At 40.1% G+C, this 20,534-nt stretch overlaps 1 protein-coding gene across 1 annotated transcript in view; it reads left to right on the top strand.

The window, feature by feature from the left end:
- HSPBAP1 (HSPB1 associated protein 1) overlaps window positions 1–20,534 on the top strand; it is a 49,854-nt gene that overhangs the window by 18,258 nt on the left and 11,062 nt on the right. Inside the window, exons 3-4 of the mRNA XM_060150476.1 lie at window positions 1,623–1,804; window positions 17,886–18,022. Of these exons, the coding sequence (XP_060006459.1) occupies window positions 1,623–1,804; window positions 17,886–18,022 (319 nt within the window). The remainder of the gene's footprint in view (window positions 1–1,622; window positions 1,805–17,885; window positions 18,023–20,534) is intronic.

The following is a 20,534-nucleotide window of genomic DNA, read 5'->3' on the forward strand; positions in this document are numbered from 1 at the left end:
TACATTTAAAATATTCAGCTAATTGCAAAAAAAATCTCATTTCATCACTATTTAGGAGAATAATTCTTGTATAAATGAGTTCTACCCATAATAACAAACCACTATGGACAGACAGTAGACTTTTCTTCAAGCTTTCCTGATCAGCCCTCATCTCCGGTGGTCTTTGCCATTTCCTAGGTGTCTATGGCACAAAATTTGGCATCTAGTTATATATGATGCCTCAAATTCCCTATTATTCTGGTTGAAGTTTTCTTTTTATCTAAATATAGTCTAAACTCAAAAGTATTATCTATTTCTTTTATGTTCCTGCAAGCCTGAGCACAATGCTAGTTACAAATTAGGTACTTAATAAATGATTCTGAAATAAATGGGCTAATGAATAATTGAACAGACTTTAAATAGCTGTTGTCTACTTAATGATTGAGGAGCTCTGTATGATAAATGTGCAGTATAAAGTTGAAAATTTTCAAAAGACAGTTTTTTGTTGTTGCCTTTTTTTAATTTGAAGAAGTAGTTCTCAACCATTTTGGTCTCAGGATTCCTTTAGACTTAAAAACGATTGAGTACCCCAGTGAGTGAGCTTTTTGGTCAATGTGGGTTATATCTAGTGATACTTAGCATTATTAGAAATTAAAACCAAGACATGTCTACTTAAAGAAAAATGCTCAGTGTAAGAGCTGTGAGTTTAAGTTTTATCCAGGGTCTTAAAGGACTATAGCACAGGAGATAGCCTCTCAGGAGCTCTGAGAAAACTTCTCGGAAGGGTAGGGAAGAAGCCTGTATACATATGATTTTTGGCTAGGGAACATGTGCAGTCAAGCAGACATCTTGGTAAAAGATTACTGCTAGTCACAAATAACAAATATCTACAGTTAATGATTTTAGTGCTTTTCTTTAGGAAGATGCAAGAATCTGGGGTCATTGAAGTTCTTCCCGAGATATACATCTCACTAAGAGGCTTGCTTGTCCAAAGCACAGAGCACGCTGTTATGGTCTTAATTTCCTCTATCTGAAGCACAGAGTGCTTCATCCTGTTATATCTTAATTTCCTCTGAGAGTGCACTGGTTGGTCAGTGACTGCAGTGGGTTATGACTTAATCCTTGTAGAACTGTTTGGTGAGCAACGCTCTTTGTTCCTCTTCATTTACAGACATTTAAAACTATAAGAAGATAAGCACATAGTCCACTAGCTGTCGGAGCAGTGACGTCAACACAATTTGTGTAGCCCATGGAAAACACCGTACTTTTGTGAGAGAATAAGTGTGAAAAGGGCAAATACCGTCGTAGTATTATTATGAAAATAGTTTAGACCTCACAGACCCCTGAAAAGGTCTTGGAGAAGTGATAAACTAAAGTATTCCACTGGATTACTGCATCAGGCTATAGAAAGGGTAGTCTTTAATCTTAAGGTTAAAATTGTGTTTTTTACTTTTAAATTTAATCAAGAGTATTGTTAAGTGTTGTAAATGGTTCTAATTATTTAGCAAGTACATAATTAATTTCTAATTAATGTTAAATAATAGTTAATACTTCCTGGTTGAAATTATCCTCATTTAAGAAAACAACAATATTTGGAAACTGTGTTCAATGTACATTTAAAGTTGGGTTCTCTTTCATTGCAGCTCCTCAGTTTGAAACCACATGTAGTTACGTAGAAGCTACACTTGAAGAGTTTCTAACCTGGAACTGTGACCGATCTAGTATTTCTGGACCATTTAGAGACTATGATCATTCCAAATTCTGGGCTTATGCTGACTATAAATATTTTGTCAGTTTATTTGAAGACAAGACAGATATTTTCCAGGTAAGTCAGTACATTTCTTTTAATCATAGTATAACTTGTTCTTGAGAAAAGATCACAAATTAGAATCTCCTTGGTACTTTTTTCCTCACTGTCTTTTTCTCTGAAAAGTAGTCACTGTGAGTCTTGACTATCCTATTTACTCAAGCCCAGAGATTTGCTCAAAGGAAGTATAATGTTTGGCCTACAAAGATGAGCAGCCTTCTTCTTATTTTCCTAGTCACCAGACTTCCTGCACACTCTCTCCTTTGCCTTTAAACAGCACCTGAGCTGATTTGGAGTATATCAGAAACATAGACTGTGTGTCCAACTTCCTTTCCTCCTGACCTACATCTAAGTCCTTGTTCTGTCAGTGAGGCAGATGGAGGTACAAAGCTGATTACATGAAGCATTCAAGCATTCCTAGAATCCTAGAAGCCTTCCGGGCTGCTGCTGCCGTCTCTCTCTGCTCTGGGGTGTTTAGTACAGGTTTATGGCCCGAAGCAGAGAGTGCTGGGCTCCCAGTGTTTGACTGTAGAAGTCCTGCAGAAGGATGGGGGTGCTTGCAGAAGTAAGAACGTGGACGTTCTTTGCCACGTGCTGACATAACTGACGGCAGTTTGCAGACTACCATATCCTCTTTTCAAAGTGTTTTCTACCTCAAACTGCCAGTTCAGTTTGTGGGGTGATTTTGGAAACTCCCTGCTCTGGTTTCTGTGTGTCTTAGGCATCGGCCAGCAATGGGAGTAGTCCCAGAAAGCTGTTTGAATGACTCTGCCTTGCCCAGCGTCAGGTCAAGGTTCTAGAGTCCTTCATCCTGCCCCTACAGGATATATTTTGCCATCACAGGAAGCTGTTCACCCACCTGCTCTTCTCCTGCCGGTCACCACCACTCTCCCTCTGGACTTTCCTCTCATGCAGGCTGATTGTCCTTGGACTCTTGAGTCATTTTCCATTCAGCTTATATTTTTTCTTTTTCACTTTGAGTGAAGGTTTGGATGCTGGTGCTTTCATAGTTATAATATTATCATACAGCTATCAATACTTTGTATCTTTCCTTTATTAAATTTTTTAATGTTTTACTTAAATTTTGGTTTTTGTAAAAAAAAAAAGGAAAAACACATCACTTGCCCCATAATTGTTAGTTGAGGATACTTTTTTTTTCTCACAACAGTAAAAGAAATGCATTGGTTTTGAAAACATTCAGTAGATGTTTTCTGAATCCAAAGTCTATACCAAATCTATTATTTACTCATTTTTAAATGATAACTTTGAGGTAATTTTTTTAATAACCTTAATTGTGATTACTCTATGGATCTTTAATCCTAGACCTTTTAGATATCATAGTTAACTTTTAGAGTATCTTATTAATATTTCTCATACCCTAACCAACCCTGTATATTAGACTAGTAGTTTATTACTCCATATTTCAGGTAAAACACTGTAATAGTAATATTTATCAAGTACTCATACTTGGTGCTTTTCTAAGTGCTTTTCCTTTATAATCCCCACAGTAACCCTATGATTTAATAATTATCCCTATTTTAAGAAAAATGAGGGCTTCCCTGGTGGCACAGTGGTTAAGAATCCGCCTGCCAATGCATGGGACGCGGGTTTGAGCCCTGGTCTGGGAAGATCCCACATGCCACGGAGCAACTAAGCCCGTGCGCCACAACTACTGAGCCTGTGCTCTAGAGCCCTCAAGCCACAACGAGCCACAACTACTGAAGACCGTGTGCCTAGAGCCCGTGCTCCGCAACAAGTGAAGCCACCGCAATGAGAAGCCCATGCACTGCAATGAAGAGTAACCCCTGCTCGCAGCAACTAGAGAAAGCCTGCGGGCAGCAAAAAGACCCAACGCAGCCATATAAACAAACAAACAAATAAATAAATTTATAAAAAAAAGAAAAGTGAGGCACCAAGAGATTAAGTTAAACCTTTTCTGAAATTATACAACTAAGAAAAGAATAAACTAAGCAGTCTGCCTCCACAAGCTTTAACTACTGCACTATATGCCTCCAGGGGGTCTGGATACGTTCAGTCCTGTGAGGACTACCCAGCTAGGATGAAGGACTTCTGTCTGTGCTGGATCTAGGCTCACTCTGCCTTGGGTGAATCTCTAATCTGACCCCATCAGTTGTTCTGTTTCAGCCCAGGCATGGAAGCACTGTGCAGAAACGTGTCCTATTTATTAAGTGTGGGTATAAAAGGCAGCCTTTTGGTAATGTGCTGGAATTCTAATTGAGCCCTTATAAAATATGATATTTTTAGTTAATGAGTTTTCTTCAGCTCACATTACGGTGATTAATTCTCTAGATTAGAACAGGCAAATCTGCTATGAACAACCAAGTCCATTAAGATTATATCATTTTTTTATCTCAAGGTTTTCTGAGCATGAAGTGATCTTACATCAAAGGTGCCTAAGTTGTTTTACTTTTACCACTATAATTCATTCAGTCACTAAATCTTACTACTTATTGTTTCAAGCCTTCTTCCGTCTGTCATAAAACGGTGGGTAGTTAAACATTAAAACTGATAATTTTTTAAATGTTTATTTAGAATAAACTCATTGTATGTGAATTTAAGTGACATTTTTATGAAAGTAATTATATTCCAAATTTCTTTTTAATGTTATGAGAGTAGTGGCATTGTTTTACATAGTTGGCTCTTTAGTGTCTGGCTTAATAGAAGACAGCTTGTTTCTTCTGTCTGCTTCATTCAGTCTTGCGATTTTTGGTTTGTTTTAAGTATATGAAGAATATCTTGCTTTACACACATGTGCAGCTGAAAAAGAGAGGAGCATTTTGGCAACCTTTTTAGATAATTGTGGATTTTTTTGATATTCCACCAAATTTGGGTTGTTTCTACCACTAATGAGTAGTCTCTTAAACGTTCGTTTGTTGCAATCAAGAATCGGAACCCATGGGCTTCCCTGGTGGTGCAGTGGTTGAGAGTCCGCCTGCCGATGCGGGGGACATGGGTTCGTGCCCTGGTCTGGGAAGATCCCACATGCCGTGGAGCGGCTGGGCCCGTGAGCCATGGCCACTGAGCCTGCGTGTCCGGAGCCTGTGCTCCGCAACGAGAGAGGCCACAACAGTGAGAGGCCCGCGTACCCCCCGCCAAAAAAAAGAAAAAAAAAAAAAAAGAATCTGAATCCATGATCAATGAACCCTTCCTAGTCTTTCAGTAAAATCCATTGGTCTATCTTGCATGGAATGGATCTTTTGTAATACTTTTCATTGGCCATTTGGAAAATACTGGTTTCCTAAGCTATATAGATCTTCGAAATGTTGATGCATCTTTGTATACTTTATTATAAAAAAAGTGACATTTGTTAATAGCATCACCATTCTCATCAGAAAAGTCTTCTAAGTTTTAGGAAGCTTTCTAGCTGATGAGTTTCAAGATACAAGTTTCCAAGATAATTTTTATTCTATTCAAAATATTTTCTTGTGATTTCCCTTGCGATTTTTCCATTGACTTATGGTTTACTTAGAAGTATAATGTTTAGTTTGCACATATTTGGGGATTTTCGAGCTGTCTTTCTGTTATTGATTTCTAATTCTATTGTGTTCAGAGAACATACTTTGTATGATTTCAGCTCTTTTAAATTTATTGTTTTATAGCCCAGAATATAGTCAATCTTGATAGCTTGTGCACTTGAAAATAATGTGTATTCTGCTGTTTTTGTCTTTTATAAATGTCAATTAAGTTGATTGTTCATGTCCCCTCTATCCCTACTGATTTTACGTATACTTGTTTTACCCATTATGTAGAGACAGGTATTAAAATTTCTCAACTATAATTGCATATTTATTTATTTTTCAGTTTAGGTTAGTCAGTTTTTGTTTTGCAGCTAGTAAAAGTTTAGGGTCATACACATTTAGGATTATTATGTACTCTTAATGGATTGATATTTTATCAAGATGTGATGATCCTCTGTTTCCTGAGTTCTTCCTTGTTCTGATGTCTACTTTGTCCAAAGTCTGCTTTGTTTAGTTTGCCTTTGGTTAGTGTTAGCATGAAGGAGGAGTACTTGCTATATGCTTCCATTTATATAAAATTGTAGAACTTGCAAACAAATGTATAGTGACAGAAAATAGATCAGTGGTTATGTAAGAATGAGGGAGTAGAGAGAGGTTACAAAAGGTTATGGGAAAACTTTTGGACATGATCAAAATGTCATCTTGATCGTAGTGATGGTTTCTCAGGTGTATACGTATGTAAAAAATTCATCAAATTGTACACTTTAAATATACACTGTTTATTGTACATCAGTTATGCCTCATAAGGCTGTTTAAAAAAAAAAAAAAGAATGCAATGCTATTAGTAGACTTTGGTTCCACAGCTTGACAACAGCAGTTTTATTCACCATTGTTTTTGTGCCATCAGTGCAAATGTCAACACAGTGAAATAGGAAAATAACATCTTAGTAGTATTATGAAAATAGTTTCAGCCTCACAGATCCTCTGAAAGGGTCTCAGAGACCCCCCCCCCAAGAGGTCTGTGGACCACTTCGAGAACCTCTGGTCTACATCATCCTTTCTGAAATTACTCTCCTCTAGTTCTGACTCCTCCTCTAATTATTTCCAAAACAGTTTCTTATGAAAATATTTAAATATGTTAATTATATTCACAGACATTTCATGCCTTTAAATTGTGTAAGGATAATAGCATTTAAGACTCTCCCCAGTATGACTGACATGACCTGTCTCCTCTGCATGTGTCCCTGAGTAGTCTCCTTGCAGAGTGCTGGACCACCGTGTTCTCTCGTCTTCTGGCCTTTGCTCATGCTCTTCTCAATTTCTGCCTATTAAAATTCAACTTCTTAGGGCCCAGCTCAGATTGATCCGTGGCTATGAAGCCTTCTCAACCACTCGTACTTACATCCATCCATTCCTTGCCTTCATTCCTGTATGTTTTATTTGGATTGTTATTTAAATGGCACGTGGCATAGAATGCCTATGACTTGTTTCTCTAACAGCATTGTAAGCTCTTTGGGAACAGGGACTATGTTGTATAATTTTTTATTCCCCCAAACTGCTAACATAGTGCTGAATCCATAATGGGTATTTCAATGATTACATAAGTGTATTTTTTTTCCCCTAGTCTTACCATTTCTTGTTTTGCTATTTGGTCTTTAGGGGCCCTTCAGAGGGTGTTTTAACTTAAACCCCACCTTCACCCTTGTCCAGTTTTCTGTGGCTTCTAGTTAATCAATTGTAGCATTTTTCAGTCTTGACAAGAAATTCTTGGCTCTCTTCAGCCTTCTAACGAGTTTTATAAGTTTTTACTTACAGCTTCTACTTAAATTCATTCAGTGATAAATATGTAATATTTATGTATACTGATAAATACACTGGTAAATATAGTGGTATTATTGGAAAATATCCTGTAGCCTTAAAGTTGGCCAAAAATTATGATTTTGACACTTAACTGACTTTCATATATGACAAATGAAATTGGCCTCGTTTAGCTATAGATCATATCATTGACTGATCTAAGTAAAGCATCTATTTGGAACATTTTATTCTCTACTTCGTGAGGAAGGTAGGGAATTTGTGACAGTACCATAAAATTTCTTTATCTCTGACTCATTAGGTAAGAATGACAGGTGTTACATTTTATCATCGTCTATAAGTATCATCGTAATTGAAGCTATTAAGAATCAACATATAGCAAAAGGGATTTGCCCCAAGAACATTTCCCAGGTAGATTCCATTTTATGTTGTGATTCAGATTGACTGCTGAGAGTCAGGGGCCTTGTTAAGTCACCAGGACACAGAATCTCAAAATGCAGCACATGGAAGATTAGTTCTAGCCTGTCCTGGGCTTTATAACATAGTTATGAGAGTATGTTGAAATTGAGCCAGGTGGTTTAGTGATGTTTTAAGGGGTTTGATGGCCCATGATGCTTTCTGATGAGGCAAATTGGAATGTAAGAATTTGGGTATTTATCCAAGCCTATCTGTGGGTAGAGTTAACTACCTCTTTTCTGTTTGTTACCTGAGGTAATTTTTTCAAGGGGAAAAGGGCCTTAAGTACTTGCTAATTTATAATGTTCATTTAAGGGGCTGTTTGAAGTATTTATCCTTTATAAGTTTTACATAGTAATTATAGTTAATTATACTGTTTTAAAGTTCCATTTTTGTTTGGGGTTTTTTTCTTTTTTTATTCAGATGTAAGTTCATTATAGTATTATGTATATTCAGTTTTCCTATGTGTGTGATCTAGGCATGGAGAATAAATAGAATGAGACAACTTTTAACGTGATAGATAGACTCCAATTAACCATGACCACAAGTCACCCAAACAGCCCGGTAAAAGAACAAATAGTTTTGAATTGGGGTATTCTCAGAGCCTAGAGCTTATACTAGCTCACACCAAATCTAGGCTCTGAGAACACTCCAACTCAAAATATACCATTTTTTAGTGGTAAACAAATTAAGAATGAATTATTTTCTGGTCATGGTAGGCTTTAAAAAAAGCCACTATTCTGTATTATCAGTATCTTACCAGTTTTTCTTAAGTTCTTTGGTTAAAACAGTAAAATTGGGCTTCCCTGGTGGCGCAGTGGTTAAGAATCCACCTGCCAATGCAGGGGACATGGGTTTGAGCCCTGATCTGGGAAGATCCCACATGCCACGGAGCAACTAAGCCCGTGCGCCACACCTGCTGAGCCTGTGCTTTAGAGTCCGTGAGCCACAACTACTGAGCCCACGTGCCACAACTACTGAAACCCGCGTGCCTAGAACCCATGCTCTGAAACAAGAGAAGCCTCTGCAATGAGAAGCCCGTGCACCTCAAGGCAGAGCACCCCCACTCGCCCAACCAGAGAAAGCCTGCGTATAGCAACGAAGATCCAATGCAGCCAAAAATAAATTTTTTAAAAAAACCTGTAAAATTTTGGAAGATTTGGTTGCTTGTACAGCATTTTTTAAATGGTGTTTGAGTCTGCAACAATTATTTAACTTGCTAATTGGAACAGGTTTAGGAGCGACTTAGTTTCAGCATAAAATTAGATCTAGTCACCTAGATCAGTAACTCAGCAATTTTTGAACATTCGTTGTGCTGTGTTAGGTACCAGGGATGCCAACTTGAATAAAAGACTTGGCTCCCGTGGGAGTTTAAAGTTGAATGTGGAGCCAAGCCTTAAGACAGAAAAGTGTAAAATGTGCTATTAGACTTTAGTACTTTTTCTGACACTATTTTATCATTTAAATGATTGCAATAGTTTTAGAATATTATATATAATCAAGAAGATTGAAGCATATACATTTTCTTGAACTTTTAAAATTACAACCAGATTTTTAGATTCTCTTATTTAAAATGTTGGAGACAATTTTATTAAGCAATTTTTAAAACTCATCCTCATTGCTGTTATGTGTACTTAAAGGAATCCAGTTTCAAAATATTGGGATAACAGAAAGTAGATCGGTGATTGCTTGGGGCTGAGAGTAGAGGCAGGCAGATTGAAAGCACAGGAGTAAGAGGGAACTTTTTGGGGTAGTAGAAGTATTCTATATTTTGATCATGGTGGTGATTATTCCAGTATATACATTTGTCAAAACTTGCTGAACTGTAGTCTAAAATGGGTATGTTTTATTGTATATAAATTTTACCTCAATGAAATTAATTTAAAAAGAAAACTAGGCAGTGGAAAATATACTGTTTCTAAATATTTCCTTATGTTGGTATTTAAGCAGTTTCTCCCCAACTAACTCTTATCTTCACAGGTAGCACAAAAGTGCGTTGTCATCCTTTATGTCCTGGTTTTTTTATTGGAAAATATGATCACTCTATGTACACAAGAAATAAAACCATTATTATTTATAAATTACATATTATGTTCAGGACATCATGACAAGGCAGAACCATCCAGAGGAAAGAGGAGAATAAAGTATCTGTACTACTTTTGTGTTATAAACCAAGTTCATTTTCTTTGGCCAGCCAGTTTTCAACTATGAGTAAGTGATGAATTTTGCTTATAACTCTCATTCTGTACAGAAGCTGTGCCATATTTGGTCTTGAAACACTGTAGTTTGTTATTTCCATCCCTCTTAGGTGTCTCTCTTTTTTTTTAATAGTTTTTAAAAAATTAATTTGGTTGCGCTGGGTCTTAGTTGCAGCAGGCGAGCTCCTTAGTTGTGGCAGGCTGTCTCCTTAGTTGCAGCTCGAGAGCTCCTTAGTTGTGGCTTACTGGCTCTTAGTTGTAGCATGCAAACTCTTAGTTGTGGCATGCATGTGGGATCTAGTTCCCTGACCAGGGATTGAACCTGGGCCCCCTGCGTTGAGAGCGTGGAGTCTTAATCACTGCACCACTAAGGAAGTCCCTCTCTTAGGTGTCTTTAAACTGCAGATAAATTTCCCAGAATATGTCTGGGAAGAGGCCAGGAATTGGGGCTGATAGGAAACCATTGTGGTTGGATGTGGGGGAGGATGAAAAAGCAGGACTGAATTCCTGGTTAATTCCTTTAAGTACTGGAGTAACGTGATATTGTCTTCTAGAATTTCCCCTAACCACTAGAGTATCTAATGGACTACTAAATTATAGTACTGCAGCCCTACATTAGCACTTCCATAATAACTGTGGTCTTATTTTTTAATTAAAGAGTTGATTATCAAGACCTTTTGGTTCTTTTTACTCTTTTGCTGTCTTTTGTAATTTTCATTGCTTGTGTTCTACACATTTTATTTGTATATCAATTGTTTGGACTCAGAACTTTTTTTCTTTTCCTGGAAGAACAATGCAGATCTTGGCGGTTAGTTCTCCAGGCTAGCCTGGGGAAGCCTACTGTATTTATAATATGCTCAAAGAATAGTACCATGAAACTCTCCCTACTTTCACCCCGAAGTGTCTACAGACGTATTTCTTCAAGGATATCTTTCTCTGCTATAGGGTTTAGGACTGGCATAACTGCAAACCCAAGATAAAGGCTCTGACAGAATGAGATTATTGGGGAAAGACAAGGTTCCATGGGTTAACCTCCTGAATCAATTTGGGTTAGGCTTAGTTGCTTGTAACAGAAATCCCAGAATGGAAGTTGCCTAACTAAAGGCATAATGGTGAATTTTTTCCTCACCTAAGGAAAGTTTGGAGGTACACTGGCCAGGGCTGGAATGGAGGCTTTGTCATCCCAAAGAACCCAGGTTCTTCCTGTCTTTCTACTCTGTCTTTAGCATGTGGCTTTCATCCTCAAAGCCATCTTGTATTCCAAGAGAGCCATCACACTGTATTTCAGAAAGGAGGAAGGAAGGACAAACGTGTACTCCCGGCTCTCTGCCTCTCTTTTAAGGAACTGTCCCAGAAGTCCCATCCAACAACTTTTGCTTAATGGTTAGAATTTAGTTTCATGGCCCCACTGAACTGCAAGGCAGGCTGGAAAACGGATATCTCTTAGCTGGGCGCGTTATCTGTCTGAATAAAGTTGGGAATGAGATATTAAGAAAAGTAGGCAGTTTATGGCACACTCTGTTCATGGAAGGACATGAAAAATTGAAGGAAGATTTACAATTTCTACAAAAAGTACAGTTATTCCAGGGCCTCTGCAGGCAGCAAGTGTAGGGACCAGAGAGAATTGCAGCATTAAAGGGAGGGTTCCCAGAATGAGTCTGTACAGCCATCCTTAGTGCATAGGTAAGAATGCCCTTGTCAGCTGGGGAGAGAGGATTTTGAAGCCAGAGGGATTTCTTAGGCAGCCATAGGGCTGGCTGTTTCAAGGGGGGACCCCTGTGGCCAGATCCCTGGGGCAGGATGATTGATGGTCATTTTATTTAGTGGTTAAGTTGATAGGTTAGCAATCTGCTATACGTCTCACTGAAGAGAGGAAGGGAAAAGCACAAAGTTCATATCTCTCAATTAAGTACTAATGCATTAGTACTTATTGAGGGATCAAGACAGAGAAAGACAAAAGCAAATATCAAGCATTCTTGACCTCTTAATTTATTGTACACTTGTGTGATCATGATAGAATTGCCTTCTGGCATATTGGGGAGGGGGTAATTGATTTGTTTATGTTGTTATTTCAAGTTGGTGTCTTCAACTAGATTTTAGAGTTCTTGATAATAGAGATGTTTATGCCTTACACTTTTTGAGGCTCCATCCCCTATTAGCATATCACATATATTATCAGTCAGTAGGTTTTGATTCTAATAGTTGTGCTATAGCAGTGATTCTCAACTCTCCCAGATCTTGCACTCCCTTTAAACAGTTTGTAGATAATACGATTACCTACACATGTAATTCTTTTAAATTGTTAAAATACCTTACCCATAATATAAAGGAGAATTTTCGAGGAAGTAATTTATAATAAACAACATATATTTTGATGTGTTAATGCTCAATAACTACGCTAGAAGACATAACAACATAGTCAAGTCCAGGTGTGTGATTAAGTGGACCTCCAAAGCCAACATACAATGATTTTGAATAGATAGTCCATTTATTCCAGAAACCAGGCCCAACCTTGACGCACGCTGTGGTCTGGGATGCGCCTCCTCTGATGTTGCAGACCCTGGGGGAGCTCGCTGAGTTCTCTGTGAGGTTGTCGCAGGTGGCTGTTGTCAGCCACTGTGTGTTGGGAGAATTGTTTAGACTTGGGCACGGGCCTGGGATGACCAAGGAGCTCCAGGACCATACCCACCAGACCTGTATTTTCCCAAGAAAAAAATTCCAAAGGCAAAGCAGAGTAATAAGTCTTCCAGCTGATTAAAAAACATGAAGCCAAAGCTGAGAGTAGATGAATGCAGAAACTAGATTCAAGCTCTGTTGTGTGCTGTGGACTCTGCCAGTTGCTGGGGTCTGTGAGGCGAATATGTGTTCAAAAGACAGAAAATAACTGTAAAATGTGCATGATTGTATATTCACTCTACAAACACCTGTTTTTCAACTACTGTGCTAGGGCTAGAGCGTCACAGCCTTGGTCTCCTCTCCTCAGGGAGCTCATATTCTATAGTGAAATCAGACAAGTGAGTCTAACCGATTGTCCTAACTGTTATGAAGTAAACAAAAATGGGCCAAAATCAGTATAGCAGAGGGACTTCTAAAAGGGTAAGTTGGGAAGCCTTCTCTGAGGAGGTGATATTTATGCTGATTCCTAAAAAATGAGAAGGTAGCCAAGTGAATGGAGGGTCAAGAGCTTTCTAAGCAGAGTGCAAAGCCCTTGAATGTGAGAAGACTTTGCCTTTTTGGAAAAAAAGAGAGAAAGCCATTGTGATTGAAGCCTGGCCAGTGAGACTGAGAGGGTTAGAGGTGTCAGAGAGGTGAGAGGGGCCTGGTCATACAGGCCCGTGATAGAGGGCATTTGGATCTAATTCTAAGTGCAGAGCAAAGCGGGGACAGGACTTAATATTTTAAGATCACTCTTTGCTGCTTTGAGGAGAATGGGTCAGACAGGCAAAGAATCAAAGTTCTTTGGGAGAGAGAGACCAAAAGAGAGAATGACCAGGTTGCATGCGGCAGGGGAGGAAGGGGTTGTGGTGGGGAGTGTGGAAGGGTTCAAGGACATGAAACTTACATTGGGTCTTGAAAGAGAAATGTGAATTGGGGTGTGGGAAGGGCAGCGAGGAGACCAGCCAGGCAGAGGGAACAGCAGAAGCAAAGGCAGGGAGGTGTGTAGCCCATGCTGGGAGAGCAGTAGAGAGGTAATGTAGCAATAGTCTCATACCAGAACCTGCATCCCCTTTACTGTTCTGAAATGCAGTTTGCAGGTGATATAATTACTTCCACAAATAATTTTTAAAAACTATTAAACTACCCCAGCTATAAAATACAGGAGAATTTAAGCAGAAGTATGTGATTTAATGTGTAAATATTCAAGCGTCTCTATACTAGAAGACATAATGAATTAATCAGATGCTTGTACCTACCTACAAGGAAAAGGTTCAGTTTTGAAGAGTTAAGATAAAATTCCATAGAATATTTCCAATATTTTATATTTAACATTTTGAAATGAGGCTAAATGAGTATGTTTGTATCTATACACATAGAGTCACCCTGATGAGACAATACAAGCACAGACTGATATTGGTGTATACATTGCTAAATCAAATATCATATGAGTTTCAATGCTGCTGGTGACTTAATTTTTCAAAACGGTGAACAACTCTTGATGAAGCTGCAGGAACACAAAGTACAGTCCTCCCTCGACTTAATTAGTAATTGTGTTTCTAGAAAATTCAGTATGTGTTAAAACCGTGCAAAAGTCCTTTGAGGATATATGAAATTAAGAGTCAGAGCTCTGGGGCTTGCCTGGTGGTGCAGTGGTTGAGAGTCCGCCTGCGGATGCAGGGGACACGGGTTCGTGCCCCAGTCCGGGAAGATCCCATGGCCGCTGAGCCTGCGCATCCAGAGCCTGTGCTCCGCAACGGGAGAGGCCCGCATACCGCAAAAAAAAAAAAAAAAAAAAGAGTCAGAGCTCTAATCTCAGGTAACTAAACTCAGATTTTTCAGTGTTATGAAAATTGTGCAAGATACAAAACTTCTGTTGTTTTGTTGAGCTGGATCCCTGACCCCCATCCACAGAATACCAAGGCACCCCCCTCCTATTTATTATGACAACCAAAAATGTCTCATGTTTTTTAACAAAAGGACAGAACTGTCCCTCAGTTTCCACATCTGTACAGTAGCTATAACTACCTTCAATCTCATAAGGATTAAATGAGATGATACAAAGAAAATGTTAGTATCAGGGCCTGTCCCACCATATGGATTCAATAACCTGATAGTTAGCAGCTGAAAATATATGTTTAGCAGTTGAAAATATAGATTTAGTCGTAAATAGAAGAGAAGTTAGGACTGGAGATGAAGGTTTAGGAGTCATGTATGTAGGTTCATTTAAACATTGCAAAGCACCAGGCAGAAACTTAACATTCAATTTAAGAGGGATAAAAGTAGGGTCCCATGGCCTTCTCCTACACTCTGTAACATCAAGGATGAAGAGATATGGCTAGGCAACAGTTCATAAGAAAAAGGCAGTCAAGCCTAGATTAGCCATGGTATAATTCAGCTGCTTTTTAAAAAAAAAAAAAAAGCACTGTCTGACAGTGTATTAATAGTGTAATGTCCAGATCATGGAATGTTGAGACCCATATGCAAGGAACTACATAGGCTGTGTCTGGGGTTCATTCTGGGAGCCAGGCTTTAAGAGGGCTGTTGACAAAGGTAGTCAAGAGGAGAGAAACTGGAAGGAATATTTAATGCTACTGAGTCTAGATATTTGAAAAAAATGATAAAGGAGAAGATATGACCATTTTTCAGATAATTTAAAGACAACAGTTTTTGGCAGAAGAGAACATAAACCTGTTGTTTGTGGAAAACAAATCTAGGACCTTCTTCTGGAAGTTACAAGAAAGCAAATATTGATTTTGTAGTAAGCAATCAGCCAGACGCTTGCTCTTTTCAGGGATGATGTAGAATAGAATTCCATGGATAGAGACGATTTCTAAAGACTTTTTCAACTTTTGAAGTGGATGTGGGAATAGACTCCAGGATGGATCACCCCGCCAGTCACCTGTGTTAGTTTCACCGATGTGGCTGCCTAACAGGGTCACTTGTTTCTAGCAAGACCCAACGCAGATTCCTCCTGGGCCTGCACTCATTTCAGAGATTTGACTACCTGTAAATAGCTGAACTCAATTGGCAAGAAATCCCAACTCTCAAGAGCCTGTGGGGAAAGAAAGCCAAAATAGGTAACACTCGGTGCTATTTTCTGACAAATTTACTTTGACTTTCTCTCTGCCACTTGCCCCCAAACCCTTCACCCTCTGGTTTTCTCAGCCAGTTTGCAGCTGAAGTTTAGGTCACCCTGATCTAATCATTCCAAAATAATTTTTCCTTTTTTAGTCATTACTGTGTTAGGTAAGAGGTCAGGGAAGCCTCACGTCAGTTTTTCATATAGTCACCCCCCGACCTAGTAGAAAAACTTTCCTTCTGTGATTCTTTCTGAAGTAGTGCTCTAGAACAGTTTCTCACCTGGGGTTGGTCCACCGACTCCCTCAAAGTGTATGTGAAAGTGTGTGTGTGTATGTGTGTGTGTGTGCGTGCACGCGCTCACGTGTGCGTGTGCGTTCATTTCTCTGACGAGAGGGATCTCGCCATTCATTAGACTCCTAAAGGGGTGTATCTGTTAGAAGATTAAGAGTCACTTAAACCAGCCTCTTCTTAGGTAAGACGGATCCCCATTTTTTGTTTTTATATTGCGTGTCTTTCATCTACCTTTAGTTAAATTCCAAACTGAGGTGTGGTGAATTGTTCAACAAGGACCAGGTTCATGGGAAGCCTCCCTAAGCTCCCTGCTTGGACTGGGAGCCCTTCTTCTGTGATCATAGAGCACTCTCTGCTCACTGTTGTGAGAGCACTTTCTGCATTATATCGGAAGGGTCCATTTATGGGGCTATCTTCCATTATGAGATTTGAAGGGAGGGCCTGTGTTGTATTAATTTTCATATTCCAAACATTCAGCATCATACCAGGTATGTAATAGATGCTCAAAAATGTTCTTGACCTGAACCATTTACCCATAATAAGCCAACAGATTCTTCTTTCCCTCCCAAGCAGCCAAGGTTTTAAGCACTTAACCTGAGCCAGGTATTATATTAGGCACTGGGAAAACAGAGGTAAGCTCCCTTCATGGAGCATATGGGCTATATCCAGAGGGGACGTGATTTTTGCCACGCCCTGGAGCTGCTGCATTTGAGCCATATGCATTTACAATAGTGCTGACCTTGCAAAAACTCCCCTTTTTATAACAGATATTAGTTATATGCGCATATTCTATTTTTACCACTCAAAACAAAAATGAAAAAGCTTTTTCTAGTCTTCCTTAAAACCATCCATTAAAAATGTCTCTCCAAAATCCTCTTTCTCTTTGAGTAGTGTTAATGCTTTGCCTCCAAAAAGAGAAAAGTTTGAAGATACTGAGTAGTGTCAGCATTTAGGACCATGTTCTGCACATAGAGGTGTTTTTTGTTTTGTTTTTTAAAATTCAAAAGGAAAAATTCATGATTCAAAACACATAAAATAAAAAATAAAGCAAAACTTTCCTGCCTGGTTCACTAGTGTGTTCTTTTTCTTTTTCAGCTTATACATATCTTAAATTCCATGGATTTGAGTTTATGTCAAACTACGTTCGTAGTTTTCTAACTTTTATTTAAAAGCAGGAACAAACCTGCTTCAAACAAACCTTTCTTCAAACCTAAATAAAATCAAGCAGAGCAGTTTGCTGAAAGAAAGAGCCTTTGCTGCTATCCCCAGTGCCCTAAGGGGATGCCAGGGAGCCTGGTTTGAGAACTACTGGACCAGATGGTATTTAATGGATCAGTAGTTGACTTGGGTAGGATCTGTTCACAGAACTAGACATAAGGAGTGCCAAGTTGAAAGCACTGTGCTGTCTCTTTTTCAAGTTCTTTACACTTAAAGAGTTAATGACCTTGAGGAGCATAGCAAAAGTATTTCAAAAGATATGCTGTGTCTCCCCCACCTGGAGACTCCAGTTTAGTAGGTATGAACGACTATAGATGCTCCAGCATCTATAATTTTAAATAACTCCACTAACCTAGGAGAAGCCTTCTTTCATGTGGTCTTTGAAAGTGCAAAAAGTTAGTACATTACTTAGGCCTCAAAATATCTGCACTGCTTAGAGGGAATGTGCCTTTTTGGATTCCTGAGTTAAGCTTCAGAGATTTAAAAAAATACTATTTCCATTGCAGTCACTGTTCCTGCTGCCTGAGCCACTTCCCCCATATATCTGCATAACTGTGTCTAGTGTTTATTGTCAGTCTCCAACCTCTGAAATGTAAGCTTCATTTGGGTGGGCGTTTTTGTCTATTTTGTGCATTGATTCATCACATGCTCTAGAAGAGTGCCAGGCATGTTATAGGCAGACAGTAAATATTTGTTGAATAACTACTATTAGTGGGGTTATTCAGATATGTTATTGGTTAAAAAGACTTCTTGAATTGCTCTGGAAACCTAACCTCTTCCATCTATAGCAATTTCTGTAAGAGAGTGTTCCAAGTGCCCAAAACCAGATGTGTAAGTGAAAATGTGTAACACTCCTATACAACAGATGGTTCTTGATGGACTGTGACTTTATTTTCAAAACAGGATGTGATGTGGTCTGACTTTGGGTTTTCTGGAAGAAATGGACAGGAAAGTACATTGTGGATCGGCTCCATGGGGGCCCATACACCCTGTCATCTGGACACCTATGGTTGCAACCTAGTATTCCAGGTACAAGGAAGGTAATGCACATGTGCATGCATATGCATGAGGGAGAGGGAGAGAGAGGGGGAGAGAGAGAGAGAGAGAGTGTGTGTGTGTGTGTGTGTGTGTGTCTGTGTGTGTTGCACAGGAAGAGGAATGGGTGTCGGGTAGAGGGCAGGACTCCCTGCTCCATCCTATCAGCCTGCCTCATGACCGAGGCAGATCTCTTAACCTCTGGTTCAGTCTCCTCCTTTGTGAAGTAAGGGGAACAATATAGACGGTGGTGTCTGTGTTGTGTCTCTCAGCCGTGGTCAGGATTACTGTCAGCAAGCTGATCCTAGAACTCTAGGAGTACACTCCCAGTTCAGCCAGACAGTTGTCTGCTTAGCTCTATAACGTACGAGTCTGCATTAGTAGCCGTAGAGTGTAGGGGGTGGGACTTGCTCTCTTGTTTTAGGAGAGCAGTGGGAAAACGATGACTGCTCGTGCCCACAGGCTTCAGCAGTGCGGCATGAGATTGCCTCGTCCGTGCACGCGTGTTGGCTTTTCAGGAGCAGAACGCTGTGACTGCTCATGTGCACCAGCCCCAGCCGGGGGCCAGGGCTGTGTTGCAGCCTCCCACACTCACAGACTTCAGCTAGGGAGCAGGAGAATGCCAGGACCGTTTGTGCCCACCTGCCTGCTCCAGGGCTGGGGAAGTGCTCTGGTCACTGGAGCTCTCTGGCTTCAGCATTGTGGCAGGGTGGAGCCACAGTTGCTCGCCCCTGCATCCGAGCTTGCCCACCTGTGCCCGCAGGTTAGGTGAGGAGCACAACAATGGCGTCTGCCAGTGCTTCCATCCCGGGGGAGCATTTCCATCATTTCCCACCCCTTCGGTGGATACTGTCAGATTCTAAATGACTTTCTTTCACGTGTAGTCTCAACACTTTTCAAACTGCTGTTATTTTGCTAGGGTTTGGGGCAAGTGAGATATACGTGAACCCTTTACGAGGGGAGTCTCAGTTTCATGTAGCACTTGGGGACACTTGGACACCTGTCCTGTTGGTTTCCTAAGCCAGCTGTTACGGGGGCTCATCTCTGTGGTATAGATCCCAGGGGCCGGGGCTCCTGATGTGGGGTGCCAGCCCCTAACTTCCCGGGAGAAGCCTTGTCTGGTGAGGTCCCTTCCTGTTGTGTGCCACCACGCGGGGGCTGGGGGTTTTGGCGGGAGCATCTCTCTGCCTCTCCTGCTCATCTCGATGTAGTTAGTCCTTTTTATTCTTCATTGTGGAGCACGTGTTCAGCTAGTTTTCAGGTTCTTTTCAGAGGGAACTGGTCTATATGTACATGTGTATTTTTTGTGTCTGTGGGAGGAGCTAAGTTCAGGGTCTTCCTCTGCTACCATCTTTGAACTGCTCCCCCCACGTGTGAAGTACTTTGAAAACTATAAAACTGTATGAGATAGTTCCTCCTGGATTCCTCAGGTCTTTATTAAGCAGCCTAGAACGTCTGGGTACATTATTAATGCACTATGGTTACAGCAGTGAATCAAGTGTGCCTGGTCCCTGCCCTCATGGAGTTAATAGTCTGAACCTTAAACTTCGTTAGAGAGGGCATCATTTTAAGTAGCTGCTTTCCGTGTGTTCTGAGTGGAGAAATAAGCCAAAGAAATTCAGTTGGGAAAACATTACCAAAAAATACCTGGGTTCTTTCTGTGATATAAAATTAATATAGCTTTACTTTAACTTTGTCGTAGACCATATTTTCTGGCCTCATATAGCTCTGGAGTAACAAAATAACTAACTATTCAGGAAATATTTATTGAGTATCCTGCCGTGCAGGTACCATGTGTTACAGTAGGAACAGAGGTGAACAAGTAAGACACCTCTCTGCCCTGAGAGAGTGTATGTACAGTTAGAGTGCAGGGAAGCCCACGGATTGCTGTGATATATCTAGGCAGAATGAACATGCCCTTGAGGAAGGTTTCGTAGAGCCATGCAACTGAAAAGGAGAAGAGAAAATGTTCCTGTTGGAAAGATTAGGGAAGATTTCAGAGGGGAGTTGCCATTTGGGATGGGTTTCAAAGGGTGGGTGAATGTTCAAAAGACACAGGTGGGAGGAGCAAAGGGACCAGCATGAGCAGAGCCCCAGGAAAGCGTGGGGTATATAGAGGGCCCAGTGAGTTGTCCGTGTAAGTTGTGCGTTAGAGACAGAGGATTAGTAGGAAAGGCAGGGTGGAGCCTGAGGGTCTTAATGCCCAGGCAAATACTGCTTATTCTCTGTTCTTTCAGCATCAGAACCAAGAGGTTTTTGAGCCAGGGATGACATGATGATTGACTACCTTTTATGATTAAGAACACAAGGATGCAAATATATTACATTTTAAACTTAGCAAAGCAAATTGTATGGGATGGTTATCATCATGGCTGTTCCTTTGGGAAACACAGCTATAGTGCAGGGGTCTGGAGATCTGTGACCTAGTACTGGGTCCACCGCTAACACAAGCCCAGTGAATGACACTGAGCAAACCCTGACTCCCTCTTCCACTTCTTTGAATGTAAGATTAGACTG

The sequence above is a fragment of the Lagenorhynchus albirostris genome, chromosome 5 (genome assembly GCF_949774975.1).
Source record: "Lagenorhynchus albirostris chromosome 5, mLagAlb1.1, whole genome shotgun sequence".
Taxonomy (NCBI): Eukaryota; Metazoa; Chordata; class Mammalia; order Artiodactyla; family Delphinidae; genus Lagenorhynchus; species Lagenorhynchus albirostris.